At 45.3% G+C, this 22,372-nt stretch overlaps 1 protein-coding gene across 3 annotated transcripts in view; it reads left to right on the forward strand.

Annotated features, from left to right (window-relative positions):
- ATP10B (ATPase phospholipid transporting 10B (putative)) overlaps window positions 1–22,372 on the forward strand; it is a 428,501-nt gene that overhangs the window by 272,056 nt on the left and 134,073 nt on the right. The window contains exon 1 of one of the 3 annotated variants that reach the window (XM_069199374.1): window positions 13,382–14,152. The exons of the other annotated variants lie outside the window; for them this stretch is intronic. Coding sequence (XP_069055475.1) covers window positions 13,758–14,152 — 395 coding nt within the window. The 5' untranslated portion in view covers window positions 13,382–13,757. Of the gene's footprint in view, window positions 1–13,381; window positions 14,153–22,372 lie in introns of those variants that run through there. 3 annotated transcript variants of the gene reach the window in all.

A 22,372-nucleotide genomic window follows, 5' to 3' on the forward strand; every position in this document is an offset into this window, starting at 1 on the left:
CAGATTACTTTAAGGAATGGGAGGCCCCCAGTGCCAGCTCAGATACTACGTCCCCAGGAGCCCACCCCCAGGACATAACTGTTTCCCTACCCGCACTGGCGCAGGCAGGGAAACCTGTGTTTGCTCTTGCTTGATGGGAGCATTTTCAAAACTCTCACCAAGTAGAAGGAAACACTAAGTCCTCTCCCAACAGGTAGGAGCTTTGAAAATGCTCCCAGTCGGTGGGAGTGGACTTTTAATTTGCACAGAAGCAGGAAGGCAAACAGATCACAATTTTGCTCATGCCTGGAGGGAGCAGCATTAGGAGCAGCTCCCTCCTGGGGGGAGCAATTGTGACTCCTGCAGTATACGGAAAGCTGGCTGGGGCCATAGTAGCCCCCCTGTGTGGCCCCCAACAAGAGTATGTTGGGTGCCCTGGGTGGGAGCCAGGGCATTCACTTTTAACGGTACAGTACAGGGCCCTGGGGATGCTGTCCCCAGGGTGAGAACCAACCAGGGGAAGGACTGTGTGTCGCCTCCCCTAAAAATCAGGCTGGGCCCCCAGGGTGGGATCCCCAGAGTCGAAGTAGGTTCAGGGAGCGGGGCCATTCATTCCCCCCCCCCTTTATTTGAAAGAGTGGCCCTGGGAGATGTGGTCCCTAAAGCCTATCAAGGTTCAGGGATGGGGATTGCCTTGCAGCACCCTCCCCTTTATTTAAATAAGTGGCCCCAGGGGAAAGGATCACCGGGGCCAATAAAGGTTCGGGAAGGGGGACTGCGCACCCCCCTTAAAAAAACATGGCGCTGGGGGATGCAGACCACAGGACACCAAGACTCAGGGAGTCTTATTCCAATAAGAGGCCATGAGGGATGGGGTTCCTGGGGCGGATAGCCGCTCAGAGAGGGTGGCAGCCTCTCTCTTTATTTTTAGAAATGGCTCTGGAGGATGAGGTCCAAAGGGTCTTACAATGTTCGAGGAAGGAGGATGTGCAGCCCCCTCCCCTTTTAACATGTATGTACCACCCTGGGGGATGGGATCCCCAGGGCCTAAAGAGGCTTGGGGAGAGGTACTGCACAGCCACCCTCCCCTTTAATAAAAAAAACAAAAAGCCCTGGGTAATGGGGTACCCAGGGCTAGGCCCTATGGCCAATCCCCTACCATGCACGTCCAAGGGCTGTGTGCAATGTGGAGTTGGCTGCCTTTGGGGGTGATGGCCACAGGCCTGGCCATAGCATGCAGTTGGCTGCATGCAGGGCAATGACTGCAGGCCCTGTCCAATTTGGGGTTGGCTGCCTTTATGAGGGTTTGCCACAGGGGGAATGCTGACGGCTGTGCACAGTGTGGGGTTGGCTACATGTGGGAGGTTGTCCGCAAGGCCTTCAGCCATGTATTGTGGGGATGCAGTCACGTATGGTAATTAAATATTATGTTACATTTAAAAAGCTAGAAATTCACTTTAAAAAAACAACGGCTAAAGTAACATTATAGTTAGGTGATGTCATGAATTATGTTATAAATGGTGTCATAAAACATGTTGTGAGTGATGCCATATGTGAGGTTGTAACTGCATGCAGCGCAAGTTCTAGTTAGCTCTGCTAAGTATAAGTGGTGAATTTCTATGGTTTCTTTAGCTCAAAACGTTAATGCTGTCACTAACAAAGTCACCTAACTATAACGTTAGAGTAACCTTTGTTTTTCAGTGAATTTGTACGTTTTCTTTTTTTTGTCATTTCAAACATGGGTATCTCCTAAATTGTAAGTGGTAGTGAGAAAATTAAGTGGTCTTGGGATCAGGGTGATGGATGGCAGCCAATAAAACAATGCAATAAGTGATGGAGTTCTCATGAGGACAAACCTCTGACAGCCTTTATGCTAGAGAGGGCCACCTTCCTGCCCCTACAGAGCCAAGGATGTTGCCATAGGGATCTTGGACGATGCAAGCTGAGCACACTCACATTCCCGTAATGCAGTGGTTTTCAAGCTCCGGGGTGTGCCCCCCCTGGGGTAGGTGGCTGGAGGCATCAGAAGAGGGCACAAGCCCACACACTCAAAGGGACAGCCGAATACCACTCAGCCAAGGTTTTCTTTTGTGAATTTCTAGTCTGTTGTTGTTGTTGTGTATTTATAGCTTATTTTGAAAAAGGTCGTTGGGCTTGTATTGAATCTAGCTCCTTCTTGATGTGTAGGCAGTGCCCACTGGACAAACATTTGAAACATGGTGAGAAAGCGAGCTGGCTAAGGATTCTGATGCGTTGTGCTAAGAAAGCACTTTGCAATTATTTGTAGAGGTGTCCACCGACGTTTTTTAACTTCTTATTTGCAATAAAAACAAAGCACAGTGTGGCATTAGTGGGATCATGCCAATGTATTGTGGTGCCATATTTCTTTTAAAAAAACAATACTGCCCATGTTTTCAAGTTTTGCTATTCTGGACCACGCAAGAGCCGGTTGAAGTAAAATAATTTCTGAAAAATTGTCAGGATTCTTTCATAATGGAGCATTTAGCTAAGTAAGTATAAGTAATAGAGCCGTTTGCTCTGATAAGCCCAATGAAGCGATTTAGACAGCTCTTGCATACTTTTTAGAAGCTTTCCTTATGTTCTTGTTGTTTTATATTTAGGTTGCACAATAGAAAAATACAGGATTTCCCTGCTTTTCCTAGGATTTTATGGGCTTAGACTTAAAAATGCTGGACAGGCTGTTACAAAAACCTGTTGGGTGGCAACCCTAGCAGAGAGCTGCAGTTTGGATGGGATTGGAAGAGAGAATGAGCTTTAATGTGGTTTTTGGGGGTTCTGGGAGACCATGAAGAGAAACATTAGCCATTTCTTTTAAGGAAGCTGGTGAGTAGGACTTAAAGTGTGGGATGATTGGGAATTTCAACGTTGAGATGCAGGAATGCACGATCCCAGAGTATCGGTTTACTATTGAAAAGTGCTGGTACTCCCCCATCCAAAATATTAAACCACTGGTGGTACTGGGGCCATTTTACAAAGAGACCACACTGTCTCTGTGCCATGGAACACCTTACAATTTGTGTGCTGGGCACAAACTGAGACAGAACGTCCTACTACTGATAATGCACTACCCTCTGGATAGACAAAAACTCACATTAGCACATTCACTGTGCAGGTGGCATCTGTCTGCATTTTAGAGGAGAAGCAATTATCCCCTGCAAGCAGGTGCAGTGATTGATTGCATCTGCTAGCAAAGGAATGTCTGGAGGAATCATAGGTCTCCTTTTCTCCTTTTACCCCTTCTACAGTGCTGCTTTCAGGGGCACCCTTACATACAAAGAGTGAGGCACCTGTTTGTGGCACACAGTCACTGTGCCATCTGGGGTCCTCTATACCTCTGTGCCCATGTCCATAATATGGTGTACGAACAGAGGATGGCCCTTTCTGTAATATTGCAGTGCTCCTAGGGCACAAAAAACAGGCATACACATCTGCTGCTCCCTACGGGCACTGTATGTAACATTGGGTCCCTGTAGTCACTATTTGAAAGTCTGACTATAGGGTCTGGAAATGGCTTTATATAAGGCACGCCTATAGGGAGTTTTAGCTTGACTATTCAAGTGAAATCTGGTTGAGTTTTTAAAGATGGGTCCTAAATGGTGTCCTGCAGAGTGGTGTTTGAGTTGACTTCGTTCAGGATGTCTGCACACTGCTGTGTAGAATTTGGCCTGGGCAGAGTTTTGCAGGTAGTGTTGCTGGTGGTGCTTTGTAGAAGAAGGCGAGATAGAGCTTTGCGTAGGTGAGAACTTTGTAGGGTGAATTTGGGTGGGAATTTGTAGTGTGGTCAGGATAGACCTTTGTAGAGAAAGCTCAGAATGGCACTTTTCACAGGCGGTCTAGATTTGACTTTGGTGTGGGACATTAATCTGGCTTTTACTTCAGTGGAATTTCCAATGTGCTAATTAATTAGTTTGCTGTCTTACCCTTCACTCTATCCACTCCCAACAAAAGTGTGAGAGGGGCCTAGCTCCAAACCATTGTGCTCGTTGGGGGGGAAGATGGGGGCAACGTTTAAAGACCACTGTGGTATGCTTCTGTGGTAGTCCTTGACTTCTTGGTCACATGCATACTTTTGTGTTGGTCTTGGCCCGCTAGGCTGAGAAGTCATAAGCATGGTTCATTTCTTCCAGATGCTATCCATGAAGTCAGCAAACAACAAGTCTTGTTTTTTTCCTGCTGTTCAGGGACTTGCAATTCCAAACGCACTAGCCAGTATGCCCTTCTGTCTATCCACAACAAGCTGCAACAGTAAGGCTCCTCAACAGGCCTGGCCGATACAGAGCATCCTTATAAAGACGAAATGAAGTACAGCTGCTGACCAGGTAGGGACTGCAACTGTCTTGCTTCGGGATGCTTTCAGGAAACCTTGGCCAATCGAAGCCCAACATTTCTTCGAATTTCAAACATTCCGCCAGTTGGTGCAGAGAGCATCTTTCGGGTCCATGGTGGCAAAGCTTTCCCAAACATGCAAGGACTTTCAACTCTACATGCTTTCCTTTTAAAAGGTTAGTGTTGTTACCTCAGGGTAGATGTTGGTATATCGTTAATGAGAGAGTACCATCACTTCTTGGCAGGCTCTGCTTTATCTGTAATAAGGCACCACCATCACTACTCAGCAGGACTGATATACTTCTCTGGAACAGTGCTGACACCTCCCTATAGAAGGATAGATACTGTTCATCAGTTTTTTTATAGGTCTCTTTGCAACCCGCAAAGAGATGTGCTAAGAGCAATAAGAGCAACAAAAAAATGTGCATCCACTCTGTTTGAGGGCAGAGCATCATTCAGAGCAACATAACTTTTTCTTTAGGAATATGCATGAGTAAAAAGAATATAAACCTTCCAGTGCTTAATTTGGAAAAGAATGAGTACCAGTGCCCAAAGCTCTTCTAAGAAGCCTGTGATTTATGCTATAAAATGGCGGTGCGTGAAATACCAAGGCTGTCTAGTCTTAAATCTACCTCATTCCGCATTAATACACTATCAGACATTCCCTGCCACCTTATCTCAGGTTTGCAAGTTCCTGCTTTCTCTCTTTGTGATGGATTTTCTGTCTTTCGCTTTCCCAGTCTTTCAGCTTTGAGTGTGTTTTCCCTCTCTTGCTCAAAGTAAATGTCTGATGCGGAAAAATAAGTGCTGGTTCTAAAAACTAAGTGCCAATGGACCCCACAGGCAACCACCGTCTCAAATTAAGCACTGAGGAAATCTTTAATTAAATATGTCCAATTCATCAAAATGGTGACTCCGAGGTTTCGCTTCCCATGAACACTCTAGCATGTTCCACTGTTGCGCTGCTGCCTTTGCAAGTTTTTTCAGTTTACCCCGTCATAGCTGCCACTTATCAGCTCCAATAAAATGTGTTTTTAAAAAGTGGCCTATTTTCCTCAGCAATTTCTGGAGAAATAAGGGTTTGGGTTCTAATCAAGTTCAGCGTCATCCCTTTCTGTGTCTGTACCCCGTGTGTATTTCAGCACTGCTAAGTGTTTTAATCCTGTTGTGTGCTTTGCAGCTGGTGCTTTAAAATGGCAGTGATTGAGTACCCGCCCTTCCTTATTTTGAGAGGGAGAGCATCTCCATTCTTGCAAGTTTTCAATATTTCTAATTGGAGAGTACCAGAAGTTCTCAGAAGCAACAGGTATTCTGGGATGGGGTACCTGCACTTAAATCCTTCAATTTCAAGTACTTTTTGCAACACTATCTACATTTGACCACTATGGTGGGTTATGTTATACTCATTGGGCGCACTATGCCATTCGTATGGCCCTGCGGAGACAGTCATGATCGGTACCTTCTCACCCTGGTTTCGAAGTGGTTGTGACATGCAGCAGACAGTGCATATGGTGGCTTGTCTTTGAGACCTACTTGAGCTCAGATGCTATTATTATTTGCTATAAGGGTGTATTGTTTTGCTCAGATTCTGTTTTTTGCGGTGGTCAGTGCTGTTTTCTGCAGCAACTATCAATCTTTTTACAGATAAAATGTGCATATTGATTTTTTATGTTGCTGCCAAGCAACGCTACGAATATGCAACATGTAGCACATCGATGCAAATTAACCCAGACACCACCCCGCCAGGTTGTGTATTCTGTCTCACATGTTTTAATCCTGCAGCTGTATGTTTTACTTCTGTCCATATGTGTGTGTATTTTAATCCAATGTCTCTAGGGCAGTGGTTCCCAACCTGTGGTCCGGGGACCCCTGGGGGTCCGCGAAGCCTCCTCAGGGGGTCCGCAACTGTTTAGAGAATGATATAATACTAACAAATTCGGTCCCCGGCTTTCAGTAATGACTAATTGGGGGGTCCCCGGATACCAATAAAGATTCAATGGGGGTCCCCGGGTTCCAGTAATGATAAAGGAGGGGTCCACAGAAGTCAAAAGGTTGGGAACCACTGCTCTAGGGCACCCACTACAACTTTGCGTTCTGAACACTTCAACTGTTCACTACCACATTATTTAGTTTTTGCTCCTCTCTGTAAGCTATGTTACATATATTTGCACTTTAACCCATATGTGTTTTCTTGAGTTCCCCTGTTTGTGCTATTTAAACTTGTATCCACTGTAATTTAAATCCTTTACTTATGAATAGCGCACGCGTTTTTTATTAACAGTTCTTACTCCTGAAAAATCCCAGAGTAAGTCAAACCTACTCACAGAAGATTCTATGTGACTCAGAACGTGTTACTTTTCACTCTGTATTTGTGCATTCTAACTCTCTATACATATCATCATACACCATGCATGTGATCTCCAAACAGTATCTTTTCATTCTAATCCATTTGCTTTTACTCATACTAGCCCTATATCTTTGTGTCATTTACCCACGGTATGTACATGCGAGCCAATATATGTGCATTCGAACTTTGCATGTACTCACTACGAACCGGGTGTTCGTAGACTAATGCTGTGTATGATCTTACTCTTTGTATGTGTCCTCAAGACAGCATCTGTGCATACTAACCACACCTCATTCACTATGTTCCTGTTTTCTCTTACCCCATATATGTAGTCTCAAGACAGTTTCTGTGCAGTCTTACCCCTTAAGCATGCGCTGTTGCTAGCCGTCTGCGTTCTCACATCTGTCCATTCTAGCCCTGTATACATGTAATCCTACCTATTAAAATGTTCTCAAGCCACTATCTGTGTACTCTAGCCCCGTGTGCATTCACTCTAACCCTGGGTTCTCATACTAAATCTATGCATTCTAATCCTGTATGTATCATTTCACCCCAAACGTGTTCCCAAGCCATAATCTGTGCATTCTAATGCATATACCTGCGCTGTCTCTGAGCTGAGCATTTGCCTCAGCCCTAACGCAGGTCCAGGATCGAGCTACCCTCTGCCTTTTTTGGCAGGCCTTTTTCAACCTTTTTGTCAAAGCTTTTTTCGTCTGTGCAAGATGTCCTCGAGGAGGACCGGGTTCAAGCCATGTGGTGCATGCCATCACGCCATGTCGGTGACTGATCCCCACCAGGTATGTCTCTGGTGCCTCGACAGAGACCACGACTCCAAGTTGTGTCCCGACTGCCGGGCCATGGCCCTGAAAGCTTTGACAGAGTGGTCTCTGAAGCTCATGGCGGCCTGGCAGTCTACATCGGTTGGCACGACTCCTAGGAGGTCACAGTCCCGCGCGAGGAGGAGGTCATGGGACCGCTCCAGAAACCCATGTCCTTTTCTTTGCACTCGAGGTCCTCTGGGCACTCGGGTAAGAGGCACAAGAAGAAGAAGAAGTCCAAGAGGACTTCAACTTCACCATGCCCGTCGACCGTCGAGGCAACTCGGGGAACGTAGACGTTCCATGCACGGTTCCACGAAACCGATGCCAGGGCAGACTTCGCGTCCCCCTCCCCCCCACCCAGGAGCTGGAGCGACCCTCACTCAATTTAAAGAAATTTACAAAGCCATGTGCCTCATATTTGATCGGACTGCCCCTGCTGGTGAGCCTTCAGGCACCGCGGGGTTGGCAGGTGCCCTATTGATTTCATTGTCAGTGGCTTCGGCTCTGACGCCGTTGGGGACCCCAGGATTCGATATCGGATCCAGATCGATGCCAGTTCCACACAGTTGACCTCCTCCGGCATAGGTCCCGATGTTGATGCTCCCCCCACTGCTGGCACCCACTGGTGGTGCAAGCCTCATCCTCATTTCGGATGATCTGGAGACAGAACAACATCGTACGATGCCAATTACAACTTTGCAGGTGCAGACAAGACCCAGATCAGTGCCTGAGCCTTATTTTGAACAGCCAGGCACATGTGAGGAATGAGAGGGGTCTGAGGACCCATGAGAATATGGATTGGAGCAGGACTGGTATGAGGGCCTAGGGGAAGCCAGTGGACTGGATACTTCTCCAGATACTGGCATGCTCTCACCTCCTTCTGTTGCTACGGAGGAGGGAGTTTCAAATGCCATGGTGGTGCACAGAGCAGCCAAGGTACTGGACCTAGAGTTGCCTACTGTGCCAGTCAGGACTAACATCCTGACAGAGGTGCTTCAGCCAGGGGTTTCCACATCGGAACCAATGGTACCCTTCAACGATGCCCTCATTGATGTCCTTCTGGAGACGTAGTCCAAACCCAGCACAGGGGCTCCTGTAAGTAGGACAATCGACCACTGCCATCGACCAGCTACTACTGGCCTTAGTTTCCTCACCCAACACCCCACCCAAAGAGCTTGATGGTCCAGGTCTCCACATCCCATAGTGCCTTCCCTTCTGCTCCCCCCGATAGGGAATCCAAGAGGCTGGATCAGCTTGGTAAGAAGATGTTTTCTTCCTCCAGCCTGGCATTGAGGTCATTAAATACCTCATGCCTTTTGGGCCATTTTTCCCATACTTGGGATACGGTGTTACAGGTGCTGCCCCAGGTCCCTGAGGACATACGGGACACTCTCACTCCAGCCATCAAAGATGGGAGAGACGCAGCCAAGTTTACGATTTGGTGTGGTATGGACACGACCGACTCACGGGGCAGGGTGATTTCACCGACAGTGGTTCTTCGATGCCATTTCCGGCTTCATATTTCTGGCTTTTCGGGGGATGTCCAGACAAACCTTATGGACATGCCCTTCGATGACTCATGCCTTTTTGGAGAAAAGGCATTCTCTGCGCTTGAGCAGTTCAAGGACTCTCTGGCTATGGCCAGATCCTTGGGCCTCTTGGCTCCAGCTCGTCAGCATTCTGCCTTTCGCCCCTTTTGAGGCATCTGATGGGGTGGGGTACCAGGCCACCCCTCAAATCAGCCACCGTCCTCCATCATCTCAGTATCCAGTGTGAGGATGAGGTTGTGATACCTTTAGATGCAGAGGGTCCAGCCAGAGGTCAGCAACCACCGAGCCCTCCTTCTCCCACTGCCATCACTTAAGTGAACACCGGAGGGGCACTGGTGAGACCGAAGGGGATCACCGTAAACAAATCCTCCTAGTGTGATTCTGCAAGACCACATGCATCTGGATTTGCAGGACATCAATCTCTTCCTCAGAAAGGAGAAATTCAAGATCCTCACTGTTGCTCAGGTCTTGTCTCTCCTAGACCACCGAGACTGGATGGTAGTGTTGAATTTGCAGAAAGGGTATTTTCACATCCCCATCCTGCCCGCCCACAGGCGTTACTTGTGGTTCAAAGGGGGCCATGAGCACTTTCAGTTTACTGTGATCCCCTTCGGTCTCACCAGTGCCCCTCCGGTGTTCACTTAAGTGATGGCAGTGGTAGCAGCTCATCTGCGCAGGTTGGGGGTTTCAGTCTTCCCTACCTCGACGACTGGCTGTTGAAGGTTTCTACACCCCAGGCTCTCATCACCCACCTTCAGACTACGGCTGACCTCCTGCATTCGCTGGGGTTTACTATAAATGTGCCAAAGTCACACCTGACTACCCCTCAAAAGCTTCCTTTCTTTGGAGCCATTCTGGACACTGTGCTGTTTCGGGCATATCCTCCAGAGCAGCGAATCAAGGATATTCATGTTATGAAACCAATGTTTCGGTCTCTATCCTGGATTTGGGTGAGACAGACTGAGGCTGTTGGGACTCATGGCCTCCTGCATCCTGTTAGTCAAGCATGCCAGGTGGCATATGAGGACTCTGCGGTGGGACTCGAAGTTCTAGTAGGCACATCATCAGGGGAGTCTTACCGACACTGTTCAGATCTCGGAGAGAACTGCAAAAGACCTGCAGTGGTCGTTAGTGAACTGCAATTGGGTCAGAGGCAGACTCCTCTCCCTTCCCCAGCCAGAACTTACAGTAGTGACTGATACGTCACTTGTGGGATGGGGCAGCCATCTGGGAGAGGTGGAAATCAGAGGTCGCTGGTCTCCCGTGGAATCTGGACTCCATATCAACTTACCGGAGCTCCGGGCAATCCGACTGGCATTAAAAGCATTTCTTCCTGTTGTAAAACGGAAGCTAGTGCAGGTGTTCATGGACAACACCACTGCAATGTGGTACTGCAACAAGCAGGGCGGTGTGGGGTCGTGGACCCTTTGTCAAGAGGCGCTGAGTCTCTGGACATGGCTGGAACATCAGGGCATAACCCCGGTGGTTGAACACCTTGCAGGTTCTCTGAACACCAGGGTGGACGAACTCAGCCATCTGTGCTAGCAGATCATGAATGGTAGCTCCACTCGGAGGTGGCACAAGGACTCTTTCAGCAGAGGGTAGAGCCCTTGTTAGATCGGTTTGCCTCCACAGACAACGCACAATGTCAGCAGTATTGCGCATTGGAGTTTCCAAGGCGGCAATCGCTCGGCTACGCTTTTCATTGCAAGTGGAATTCAGGCCTCCTGTATGCTTTTGCGCCCATACCACTTCTGCCCAGAGTTCTTAAGAAGATCAAGAATGACCGGGCCCAAGTAATCTTAGTAGCTCCGGATTGGCCATGGAGAGTCTGGTATCCCAAGCTTCTGTAATTGAGCATTGATCCTCTGATCAGGCTGCCCCTTCGGGAGGATCTTCTGTTGCAGCAGAAGTGTAGGGTTCTCCACCCGAACCTGTCAATTCTGCGCCTTCATGCGTGGAGATTGAGCAGCAGCAGTTCATGGCTTTTGACCTTCCTCCTGAAGTCTGAAAAGTAATTCTGGCAGTCAGGCGTCCCTCCACTAAAACGGTATACGCCTGCTATTGGAAACACTTTGTATATTATTGTACAGAAAGGTCTATTGATCCTCTTTCTGCTACTCTTTCTGATATCCTTCTCTTTATACTATCCCTTGCCCAGCTGGGTTCTGCATCTGGTACTCTCAAGGGCTATCTTTCTGCCTTTCAGGCATTCCTTCGGCTGCCTGATCAGCCTTCACTTTTCAAATCTCCCATTGTACATAGCTTCCTTAAAGTACTTACACATATGTTTCCCCCTACGTCCTTTGTTATGCCCGAATGGGACTTAAATCTGGTCCTCACATTTCTTATGTGTGCTCCCTTAGAGCTGTTACACAACTGCCCCCTCAAGCTGCTCACCATCAAGACAGCCTTTTTAGTGGAAATAATAAATGCCATGAGGATGAGTGAGATGCAGGCTCTTTCATCCAAGCCACCATATCTCACCATATTTTCAGACAAGGTGGTTCTCATAACTCATGACTCTTTCCTCCCCAAGGTAGTGACCCCATTTCATCTGGGTCAGAACATCACCCTGCACACTTTCTTTGCTCCACTGCAGCCCTTTAAAGAAGAGGAGCGACTCCACCGGCTGGACCCAAAAAGAGCTTGTTGTTCTACCTTGACTGCACAAAAGAGTTCCGGGTGGATGGCCAACTCTTTGTGGGGTAGGTGGGAGCAAAGAAGGGTCGGACAGTGCAGAAACAAACCATTTTGCACTGGGTCATTCTCTGCATTAGGATCTTCTATGCATTGTCCAGGAAGCAGCCTCCTGAGGGCTCATTCTACCAGGGGCAAAGCTGCTACCACTGCGCTATCTCAGGCGTACCAGTCCTGGATATCTGTCAGGCAGCAACATGGGCGTCCTTGCACACGTTTGCAAAACATTACTGCCTGAACAATCCGGTCCGGAGGGACGGACACTTTGCCCGTTCAGTCCTACAGAACTTTTTAGTGTAAAGGAGATTTATAAACAGCCTACCGCCAGGAGGATATGGCTTGGGTATCTATTCAGAGTAAGGAATCTGCAGCTAATAGAGACTCTATCTAGCTGCAGATTCCTTACACCCACCCATGCGTCCCCGCTCTGCGGATATGTCTAGTAGGGTTAGGGTTTATCCCTTTTAAGGCCCTAGTTTTGCACAGACAAACTGTTCGTCCTATCGATGACTCTGTGCTTCTGGTGTGGAAGTTTGTGGGTAAAAGAACTGACATATGTGCGCTGGGGTGGTTCCTTTATAGACGACCGTGATGTCATAGACTGCTCCAACGACGCTGACGTCACCACGCAGAGCCGAATGATGCATGCGGATCCGAAGGACGCCACCTGACGGCATGCACAGGGTATTGCTCAGCAAAAAATTCCAGATTCAAAGCTGATGCCAGGGAATTCAAAGGTAATGAATCTGCAGGTAGGTAGATTCTCTACCAGATAAGGCATTACCGAAGGTTAGTAACTTGTTCATTAAGCATTTCAGCCGAATCAAACCATAACTCTGAGCTTAGGCAAGGCCACTGGGATAGAAAGTATTTATTTTTTCCTTTATTTCTCATAAAAAACATGTTGTTTTAGATGACTCGGTGCATGCTATCCTGGTATCTTTGCTTCCCCTGTATAGTTCATTATAACCCGTTCTTAATTCATTCTAATCCTGCCTCCTTAAACTTTATATGTGTTTACATTCTGATCGTGAATTTCTGCATAGGGACTCTATCTGTACACACAGACCATGTTTCTAAGCATTCCAGTTCTGCCTCTACACTGTGGAGCCATGCATGTGGCATTTCCACCGCCTGTATGTACATTCTAAACAAGTATCTTTGCATCCAGGCCCCTTGTCTGTACAGTCTCGATTTGCTTCAAATGGGCAGATACTGTCCACACGGAGTACTTGCACTTTTTAACTTTGAAAGGGGCAGTACCTCCACTTCTTAACACTGCTGCTGTACATTTAATTGGAGAGTACTGGCTCTTCTGAGGAACAAACATACTTTAAATATGGAGTACCTGCACGTCTATATTTCCATTTAAAGCACTGAATTCTAGTACTTGTGCGGGGTGCACAAAGTGTTCCGAATCCGTTTGTACATCATTTAACAATTATATACCTGGTCACGTTCAACTCCATCACTCTGCCTGTGGATCACCTGTGCTGTACGTGTCGTCCCTCGTTATTTCAATGATCAGATTCCGAACCTGGCCGGCTCTAGGACCCAGCGCTCGCATTCCTGACCTGTGTCTAACTGGTTTGTGGAATGCTACAGGTGCTGGAGTGACGTGTGAGTGCAACAGGTGAGCTGCGAGGACGGTAAAGCCGAGGCAGCCCGGCTTGAGGCAAGTAAAGCGAGGCAGCCCGGCTTGAGGGAAGGAATCCAACTGCGAGGGCCACCACTGAAAGACGCCTGCTGTGCCGGACGTCCAAGGAAGGAATCCACCTCAGAGGGACACAAGGCCGCCGCGAAGCTGCCTCTGATGGATGTGAGAGAGGGCGGTTTTATCAGTAGCAGTACTATGAGCCGGAACAGTAAAGTTGTTTCTTCACGTTTTCCGTTGTTTTGAGGAGAGCCATAACATCCTGCTTTAGAGGGAGCCAGCATGCGCGTGGAAATTCGTCCAAACTGAACGTGGAGGTAAAAAAACGGGGTGCAGGAGTTCATTGGTGTCAGTCCGAAATGGCCGAGTTTTGGAATTTGGCCATCCCGGGGCGACGGAAACTCCAAGACCAGAAGCGCGAGGTGTCCTCTAATCTACCTTACGAGACGTTCAACTGGAAGGACCAGCCCAACCGCCACTACGCTACCAACCAGATCAAGACCACCAAATACACGGTGCTCTCCTTCGTGCCCAAGAACCTCTTTGAACAGTTCCACCGTTTTGCCAACCTTTACTTTGTGGCAGTGGCAGCGCTGAACTTCGTGCCGGTGGTGAATGCCTTCCAGCCGGCAGTGGCCATCATCCCTATCTGCATCATCCTGACCATCACTGCCATCAAGGATGCTTGGGAGGACCTGAGGAGGTACAAGTCGGACAAGGAGATAAATAAAATGGGCTGCCTCATCTACAGCAGGTAATGGGCCTCTTGCCTCCAGTGGCATAATATCAAATGATTTGGTGGGGTGTATTAAGAATTTTGTGAGGACCCACTGACATTGCTCTTGGGCTAATCAACTCAGAGGCATGCAAAGGCCGGGTGCCACTTCCCTAAGCCGGGGGCATCACCCTGTGGTCCAAAGGCCCACCTATCCCTCATCCTTGCCGTCTGTTATTTTGTGTGGATGGCCAGGAATTCATCACATTTGTGTGCTTTCTGTTGCCCTAGTCTGAATTGTGGGCTACTGCTTCCTAAATGAAAGAACTAGTGACTCTGTAAAGCTGTAAGGGAGCTGTTGCCTCTCATCTGGCTCCCCAAAAAAGTAACAGTCCAGACATTCTGCAGGCAATATTAAGCGGAGGAAACATTCCCCCTTGATATCTGAAGGTGGCCCTTGCCTCTAGTGCAAGCTCACCCATAAGCCGATAACGTTCTAGCCACTGTACCCATTCAGGCTCTGAGCTGGGATTTATCCAGCAGGCTTCATTTCCAGTGCGGGTGCATTGAAAGTTTACGTAGTATCGAGTGTACTAGAGTAACCATTTTACAGTGCGTTTTACTCCATGAACTGTCTATTTCAACGTGAAATATGCCGACCTCAGTGGTAATCAGTTTATTAGCTTTGGAAGGACGAATGCTTAAATCTACCATGCCAAGATTCGAACCTGAGACGTGTACATTACTCTGCAGTGTTCCCTGATTAAAGTTGGGCTCTTAGGGTCTTTCTTACCTAGGCCCTGAGTACACTGTTAGTTGAATATGCCTTGCGAGTAGATGCATTGTGTTAAGTTAATAGGCCTGTTTACACGTGACTGTGGAATATGATATGGGAAATCTAGTGTTTTCCAGAAAAGTGTAACTATCACACTAAAGAAGACTATGGAGAAGGTTGGTTGCAGACGAACTCGTTCCTATGCTTTGCTAAACATGCCCGGTCTCCCTGAAGGTCTTTCAGTCTCTACTTTGCCATGAAACTCCCTTGAACGCGCTCTGATATTACAGCGTTGAAAAAAAGCTGCGTACTAACTTGTCAGCCTCTTGGAAAGGTGAAAGAGGTCTGTGGGTAACAGCTCGCTGCACATATCTCTATGCACCCAGCTGGTCATGGACTGAATTCTCCAATTAGCCCTTCATTCTTCCAGGATTGTTGAGCTGTATTCAGTTAAGCTCACATTAAAATTAAGGGCAACAAATGTTGATTGAGATTCGATTAGACTGGGCCAGAGTTTTTATTTTCACTTTTTTGGCTGTTTATGTTTTGTATGGCTTGCCAGAAGCTTGTGTGTGTGTGTGTGTGTGTGTTTGGTTGGGGAGGGAGGTGTCAGACAGAAATGGGTAGCAACTCTAAACCAAATATGCTTAATCATGTTTGATTTTGGCCTGCAAATGTTAATAACAATTTCTATGGCGAACACTAATTGTTGACTCTTTTCTTCACACTTTTATAATGTGTCCCAATCAAGTGGTACGCATGTTATAGACATCTGAAAGATGGAAGGCTGAGAAGGCATTTTATAAATGTACAGACGCGTGGAGCGGTTTCTCAGCCCACTGTTTTACCAGACTTGGTGAGGGATCTTGGACCTGCAAGTTATACGGAACCCCCCCAGTGGGTGCATAATCCGCCGGTTTGTAGGGATGACTGCTCGCCCAGACTTAGCAATCACATGACAAAGCTGCTGCGGTCACCTTTTGTACAAGGCATCTTAGCTGTGAACGTTCTACTGAGGGTCTCATGAAGAGGGGCCCGAAAATTCTGACGGGCCCGATAAAGGGAGTTAGAACAGCTTGGTACTCGTTCTGTGGGCTTTAGTGGAAAACCACATCAAACGGGATAAATGTTGTTTTTATGAGCCCAGTGTGCCACAATCTTGCCTCGTTTTTAGAGTAGCGCCCTTCAATAAGAATTGTAGTAGTGAGTTGTATGTGATGAGTCAATGATACAGTTCACCATAGTGCTCTGTGTATGAAAGCATCTGTTGCTATTTCATATGCAAATGAATTATTGCATCCTCTTGGAATTTTTACGTACGTTTGAAGTAAATTACCCTGGCATAGGATGTAATACGTAAGCAGGCCAGGCATGATTAGTGCCCGGTCTGTTGAATAGCTGCTGTGTTGTTTCCAGATACCTTTGGTGCTGTTCAACAAATGTGCACGAAACTTTCCACTAAAATGCTCTTCTTACTTGGTTCAGCATGGCAAGTCTCTTGCAAATCTGTCAATCACAGGGCAAAAAGAAGAGGGCAGTCAAAAAAAGAGGCCTTTCTCATTTTAACACCTGTATAGTCTGACATAGCACCAGAACAAATGGCTGAATGGAATTACATCAAACTTACCATGAAAGTAGAACTTTATTCATAGCAATGCCTTTGCCTGGTTGGTGTAAATCCATGTAGTAGTTTTTCAGAAATCAGCATGAGAAAAGTGATTTTTAGACCTCATTCAATCAAACCTATTGAGAGAGCGATATCTGGACCGATAGCCGGCAGATGGCTCACAAACCAAGGTATGCTGATCATCTGTGTGCCACAGTTAAAAAAATAATCCAATCCTTTTGAGGTAGCTTTTTCGCCAATTGTCACTTTATGGTCTGTGAACCCAAAGCTCTCCAATTGCCTGACCATACCTTGTAAAAATGTTGTGGCCACTGTTTTAGGATCCAGGAACTTGATCTTTGCATCGTGAAAAACATGAAGGAAGCTTAAGGGAGCATGGGGAGAATTAAAGTGTCCCGTTGGGTCAAGTAGTGGGGCTCTGAAGAGACCCCAAGTATTAAAATAAAAATGGCAACTTTACTGCAGGGTTTGACCACTCACAGTGAGTTGGCCCCTCACAGTGGGATGGCCAGTACAGCCTGTCTACAGGTTGAGCACAGGGAACTGTTAAATGTGGCACAATCAAAAACCTCAAAAATCCAGTGATAAAAACAACTGTTAAATTGAAGTCATGGTTAGCACTGGATAGAAGACCTTTTGTAGATTTAAAAAAATAAACTTTAGAAATTCACTCAAAGACAGTTGAAGTCCAATTATGGGTCTGATTTGAGGAGAAGTAACACTGAAATTTGCATGATAAGATTAGGACTGTAGTACATAACTCACACAACAGCCATGCAAACTATAACTCACACACCACATACAATGCTTATGACCTCACAATACTGATACCAATAAGTAAAAACACCTAACAGCCTAACTTAAATATTGATACATACTCAAGCCAATAAATAATACTACATTCATAGATGATGCTTTCATATTGTTAAAACGAATCTGGAATGTAATCTCACCAGTAAGATTATTTACAGTGTTTATTGTTGCAGCTGTCATATCAAGGGTTGAGACTTTCAAGCACTGCATTTGGTGAAGAAGATATAGTTTACCTGGCCGAGGTGCAAGTTATGGGCTGTGGCTCTAACCATAACTTGGGAATGTCAGTGTTTTTTAGGTTTTAATTTCCAATCATAATTGTACTTTAACTGTGACATTTTTAAAGTGAAAGTATATGCATATATTTTACACACTACCACTATGCAGAGTGCAGTCATGATTAGGTCCGGTTCAGCATGGCAAGTTTCTTGCAGATCCTTCAAGAAGAGTCAAAAATAAAGAGGATTTTTTAAAAAATCTGATTTTAATTCCCAATAGATTTTGCTCCACTCTGCAGAAAAAAATGCTGAATGGAATTACACCAAACTTGTCATGAAAGTAGAACTTTACTACAAGTGGTTAAGTTATAGCGCTATCTGGACTGTTCAGTGCCAGGATACCCTTGTGTGGGTGATAGTGCACTTTACAAACACACATAACATAAAATAACTTTTAATCCGCTGATCCTCAGTGGATTTGTAAATCCACAAATAATTTGCAAAATTAATTAAAAAAAAATAAAGGTATGCTATCCGAGTAAATGATGGGAGCTTTTTCTCTTGTCATCCATTACTTTTTGGTGAATCCTGAAACACATTTTAAAACAAAATTTGGTGCACTACTTATGTGCTTGACTAACCCCCGTCATGCATAACCTTTGCTATGCACTAGTTGCCTGCAGTGGGTTGGTCAAAGGGCCTTGCCCAGCCTCCTCTAAACACACCTATTGGGCATGTGCAGTAGCAGTTATCTCACCATCTCCATGGGGGAAGGCCACAGGGACGGTTGGATGTGGTATATCCACAATAATTCAGTGAAAAAAGGTCAAAATTGAGTTATGGTTAGGCTTGCATATAACACTTTAATGTATGTTTAAAAAACCTTAGACATTCACTTAAACCATAGATAATGTGTGCATAGATAATGTGTGCAGTTATGGCTACAAATTAAAAAGGAAAAAACATTGAAATTGTAATTACTACCCCAGATGAGGCGTGGGAGTGCTTTGTGGTGAGTAGCACATGCCTCCAGAAACCAATAATAGAGGATAACAGTTAATAGATTGATAATATATATATATTTTTTTTTTGTGCATTAGTTGTTAGGTTTGTGCTCTTGATTTTTCTATGTGTTTAGTAAGGTTTAGAGTAGAGATAAAATGATGGGAATGGATTTGAAAGGGTGAGTAGTGCGTGTCTGTTAGTTGGGTGACACAGATAAGAAAAGAAGGCAACGTTTGAGAAGGATGTTTGGGTTTTCATAGTATTCAAAAAGGTTTGAGATGAGTCAGACAGAGTAGGGATGGGATAAAGTTCGAAATTAGGAATTTTTATTTTAAAAAATTAAAAAATAACTTTTATGTACACATGGCACATAGTGAGGTTGTACTGGCAGGAGAAAACCCCTCTATATAAATACCCATATGTGCATAGCAGCAGTCATATTTACATGGTCTGATCTGCATATTTATCTTGTGGTGAAGTATGCGCAGTTGTTCATTATATTTCTTAAAGTTTTAATCACAGGCAAAAACTCTTCCATATATGCTTCTACATGTACAGAGAAGCAGCAAGTATGGCATTGTGTGATATATACCCATGTATTTTGAGGTGCAATAAACGTTTTTTATTTTTATGAACGAATCTGCTGATAAAAGGAAGCATAGTTCAAAGTACAATGACCGATGTATATCAACTTCGTCTCTAGCCTATGAGAAGCATAGTGTGTCATGCCTTAGTATACTGTAGTGGTACACTGTCTTGTATAGTTCTCATGCAGGGAAGAGCCAGTTCTTAACTAATACTCTGAACCTAAGATGGTTGTCAATGGATCTTATGTATATGGGTTGTGAATTCAAAAGTTTGGCTGCGTTAACGGAGAAAGATGTTCCACCCATGGGTTTTGTCTTGCAAGTAGAAATGTTGAGGCAGTGAGCTTTTCTTGAGCATAAGTTTCTTTGTTTTATGTATTTGTTGATTTTTCTTTCCGATGAAGAGTGATCCTTTACCAACTGTTTGAAGGTGGATCTTCTGGCAAATGATAACCAGTGTAGGTCCCCCGAGGCAGGAGAAATATGTACTTGTGGCTTTACATGTACTCTTTACATGTAAGAGTAGTCTAGCAGCCGTGTTCCGAAGTCTCTGTAATCTTCCCATAGTTGGTAACGTTGAGCTGTAATACAGACCATTAGCATAATCCAGTTTTGATACTACAAGGGAGATGGTAGCTTGAACCTTGTAATGGGATCCTAGGTAGGGGGAAGATGCTTTGCAGTGTTTTTAATATGAGAAACCTTGATCTGGCTTCCTTTTCCAGTTGTGCATTGATTGACAGCCTGGCCTCCATGGTAATTCCGAGGTTTCTTACTTCCTTAGATATTTTTGGCAGTGGCATAGGAGTCAGGACAAGCGCAGTGAGGATCATAGGTTCTCCAGTTGCCCTAGGTATTTCAGTTTCAGAGGCATTCACTTCGAGGTGGCTTATGTCATCCATTGGTCGACTGCCTGGATTACAGTTAGGACCACAATCCTTAAGTCACACAATAACCATGCAATCCATACACAACAGCCATGCTAAGCGTAACTCGACCACCAATTGCAACAAATATGATCTTACAGTATTTATACCTATAAACAACTCTACCTGAAAGTAAAATGTAACTAAATAACAGTGTATTAAAACCAACAGTTAATAATAAATTTGCAGTTTCTTCTTTCATAGTGGTAAGGATGATGATATGGAATCTAATATGCACGATAAGTTACAAGATTTATAATACTGATCGTGATCCTAACCACAATAAGTGGATTTGTGATTGTTTCAGTTTTAATTTGCAACTGTAACCACACTTTAGTCCCAATTTAACTGAATTCTGTGCTTTTATAAACCTACATGGGTTGCATAATACATTATGCGTATATAAAATACATCCTTTCTATGTTCTACAGTATTTATTATGAAATATTACTTAAGGACACGTATTAAACACAAAAAGCATCAGCAGTAGTTGAGCAGGGGACACAGAAGTAGACTGGACTCATTGGCCCAGATGTCCTTGTTGACTTATCGATATCTTAACATCTTCCTTGCTTACATCTGGCAATGGTGGATTATGTTGACACCTACACACCCTCTTAGGTGCCCTAGAAGGATGAGTGTGCAGTGCAGTTCACAAGGCCATACCAGACAGGAGCACGAGCAAGGAAGAGACTCGCTATGACTTTACCGGAAGCCCTGAGGTGTGGGCACGAATGTTTCCAGCCCAGGAATGAGATGCCACGTTATAATTGCTCCCACTGGAATGCAAAATGAATTATGTCGGGTGACTTGTTTCGGCAGGCGTTTAAAGAGTTGCAGTAGTCGTGTGATGTCATTTCATTCTAATGTTCAGGTTCACGACCGATATGTGATGCTGTCGCTCCACATCTGTGGCTGTGTATTTAATTACAGTCCCCTCCAAAGTCTCCAGAGAGCAAGTCTGGTTGGAGAGCATTGCTTGACAATGCTGTCACTCAGAAGATAGCTGTCAAATTGGCGGTGCACTCGTTGGCACGCATTTCAATTTGAGAGGTAACTTGACTGAGATATAATATCAAAACAATCCGAGCCAATAGACAAGGAGTCATAGGAGGTTACAATTGAGCCTCTTGCTGCTGGCAGTCGAGGCAGAACTTATTCAGCAGCTTTGGGCCTTGCCAGTGGTGTAGGCAGTGTGTCATGAGTACTAGTGCAATGAAGGGCCCCATGCCTACCGTCGAAACTGTGAAACACGTCTACACTCGGGGTTCAGTGGTCCCCTGGTACCACTGCACCTGCTGCACCAATAGAAGCTATCCCCCTGTTCTTTGCCTGCCCCGGCTTCAGCAGAGAAAAAGTAAGACACGTCAAGGCACAATTGCACAAGCAGTTAACATTTGAAACTAAAGAACGTCTCTGAAGAATGAATAAAGGGACGTGGAATTACCTAAGGAGCTGTTTATTAATTGCAACTGCCCAGGAAAAGCTCCTGTTTGCCTCTTTGCATATAAAACTGAACTGGCCTCACCCTGGTAATATGCTTAGACTTCGAACAGATATATTAAATTATAGACTTGAGGTTTTCTAACGAAACACTTTGAATATATGTGCCAATGAGTTTCATGCACTTATTTTGATACAATATCTGTATGATCATGAATAAAACTCAAATTAAATTGTGTAACAAAATGACTGTACATACTATACATGCACAGTGGTTTATTCAATCAGTACCACAGGGGTTATGTGGGTTCCCTATGCACGTTAGACAGGCAGATAGCATGGCACTAGCAGAGAGCGCTCCACACTGTTTTGCAACTGCACCTGATCTTCGGTTTTAAGCGAAACCGAGACTTGAACAACAGAGCTCTGATCCCTCTAAAAGGTAAAATGAGCATTTGTCAACACTCACGTAGACAAGATTGCGCTCAGTTTATATATCAACATTTAGAATCTTCGCCTCCCCTGCCTTTGTTAGACTACTGCAGCATGGCACAAACATATTACCACCAACTTTTCGATGTAGTGTAAACTGTAAGGTGTTTAAAGCAACATTTAATACTCTTTTTGACCATGATTTCAAAGTTTCTTTCTGTACCGCTGGATAAATTACCTTTAAGGGACAGGAACACTATATGGTTTTCTAAGGATCACACAGCTTGAGGAGTGAAGGAGCCATGATTGTAGCTAGTGCTTTCTGGTTTTGCAGCTGAGACCCAGCTACGGAGCTCATCGGCTCCTAATGTGGATAATCTTAATCTGGAAATGGGAATGACTTTTCACCGTATTAATGTGTGCCCCAGGGCAT

This window comes from Pleurodeles waltl, chromosome 7 (genome assembly GCF_031143425.1).
Source record: "Pleurodeles waltl isolate 20211129_DDA chromosome 7, aPleWal1.hap1.20221129, whole genome shotgun sequence".
Classification (NCBI taxonomy): Eukaryota; Metazoa; Chordata; class Amphibia; order Caudata; family Salamandridae; genus Pleurodeles; species Pleurodeles waltl.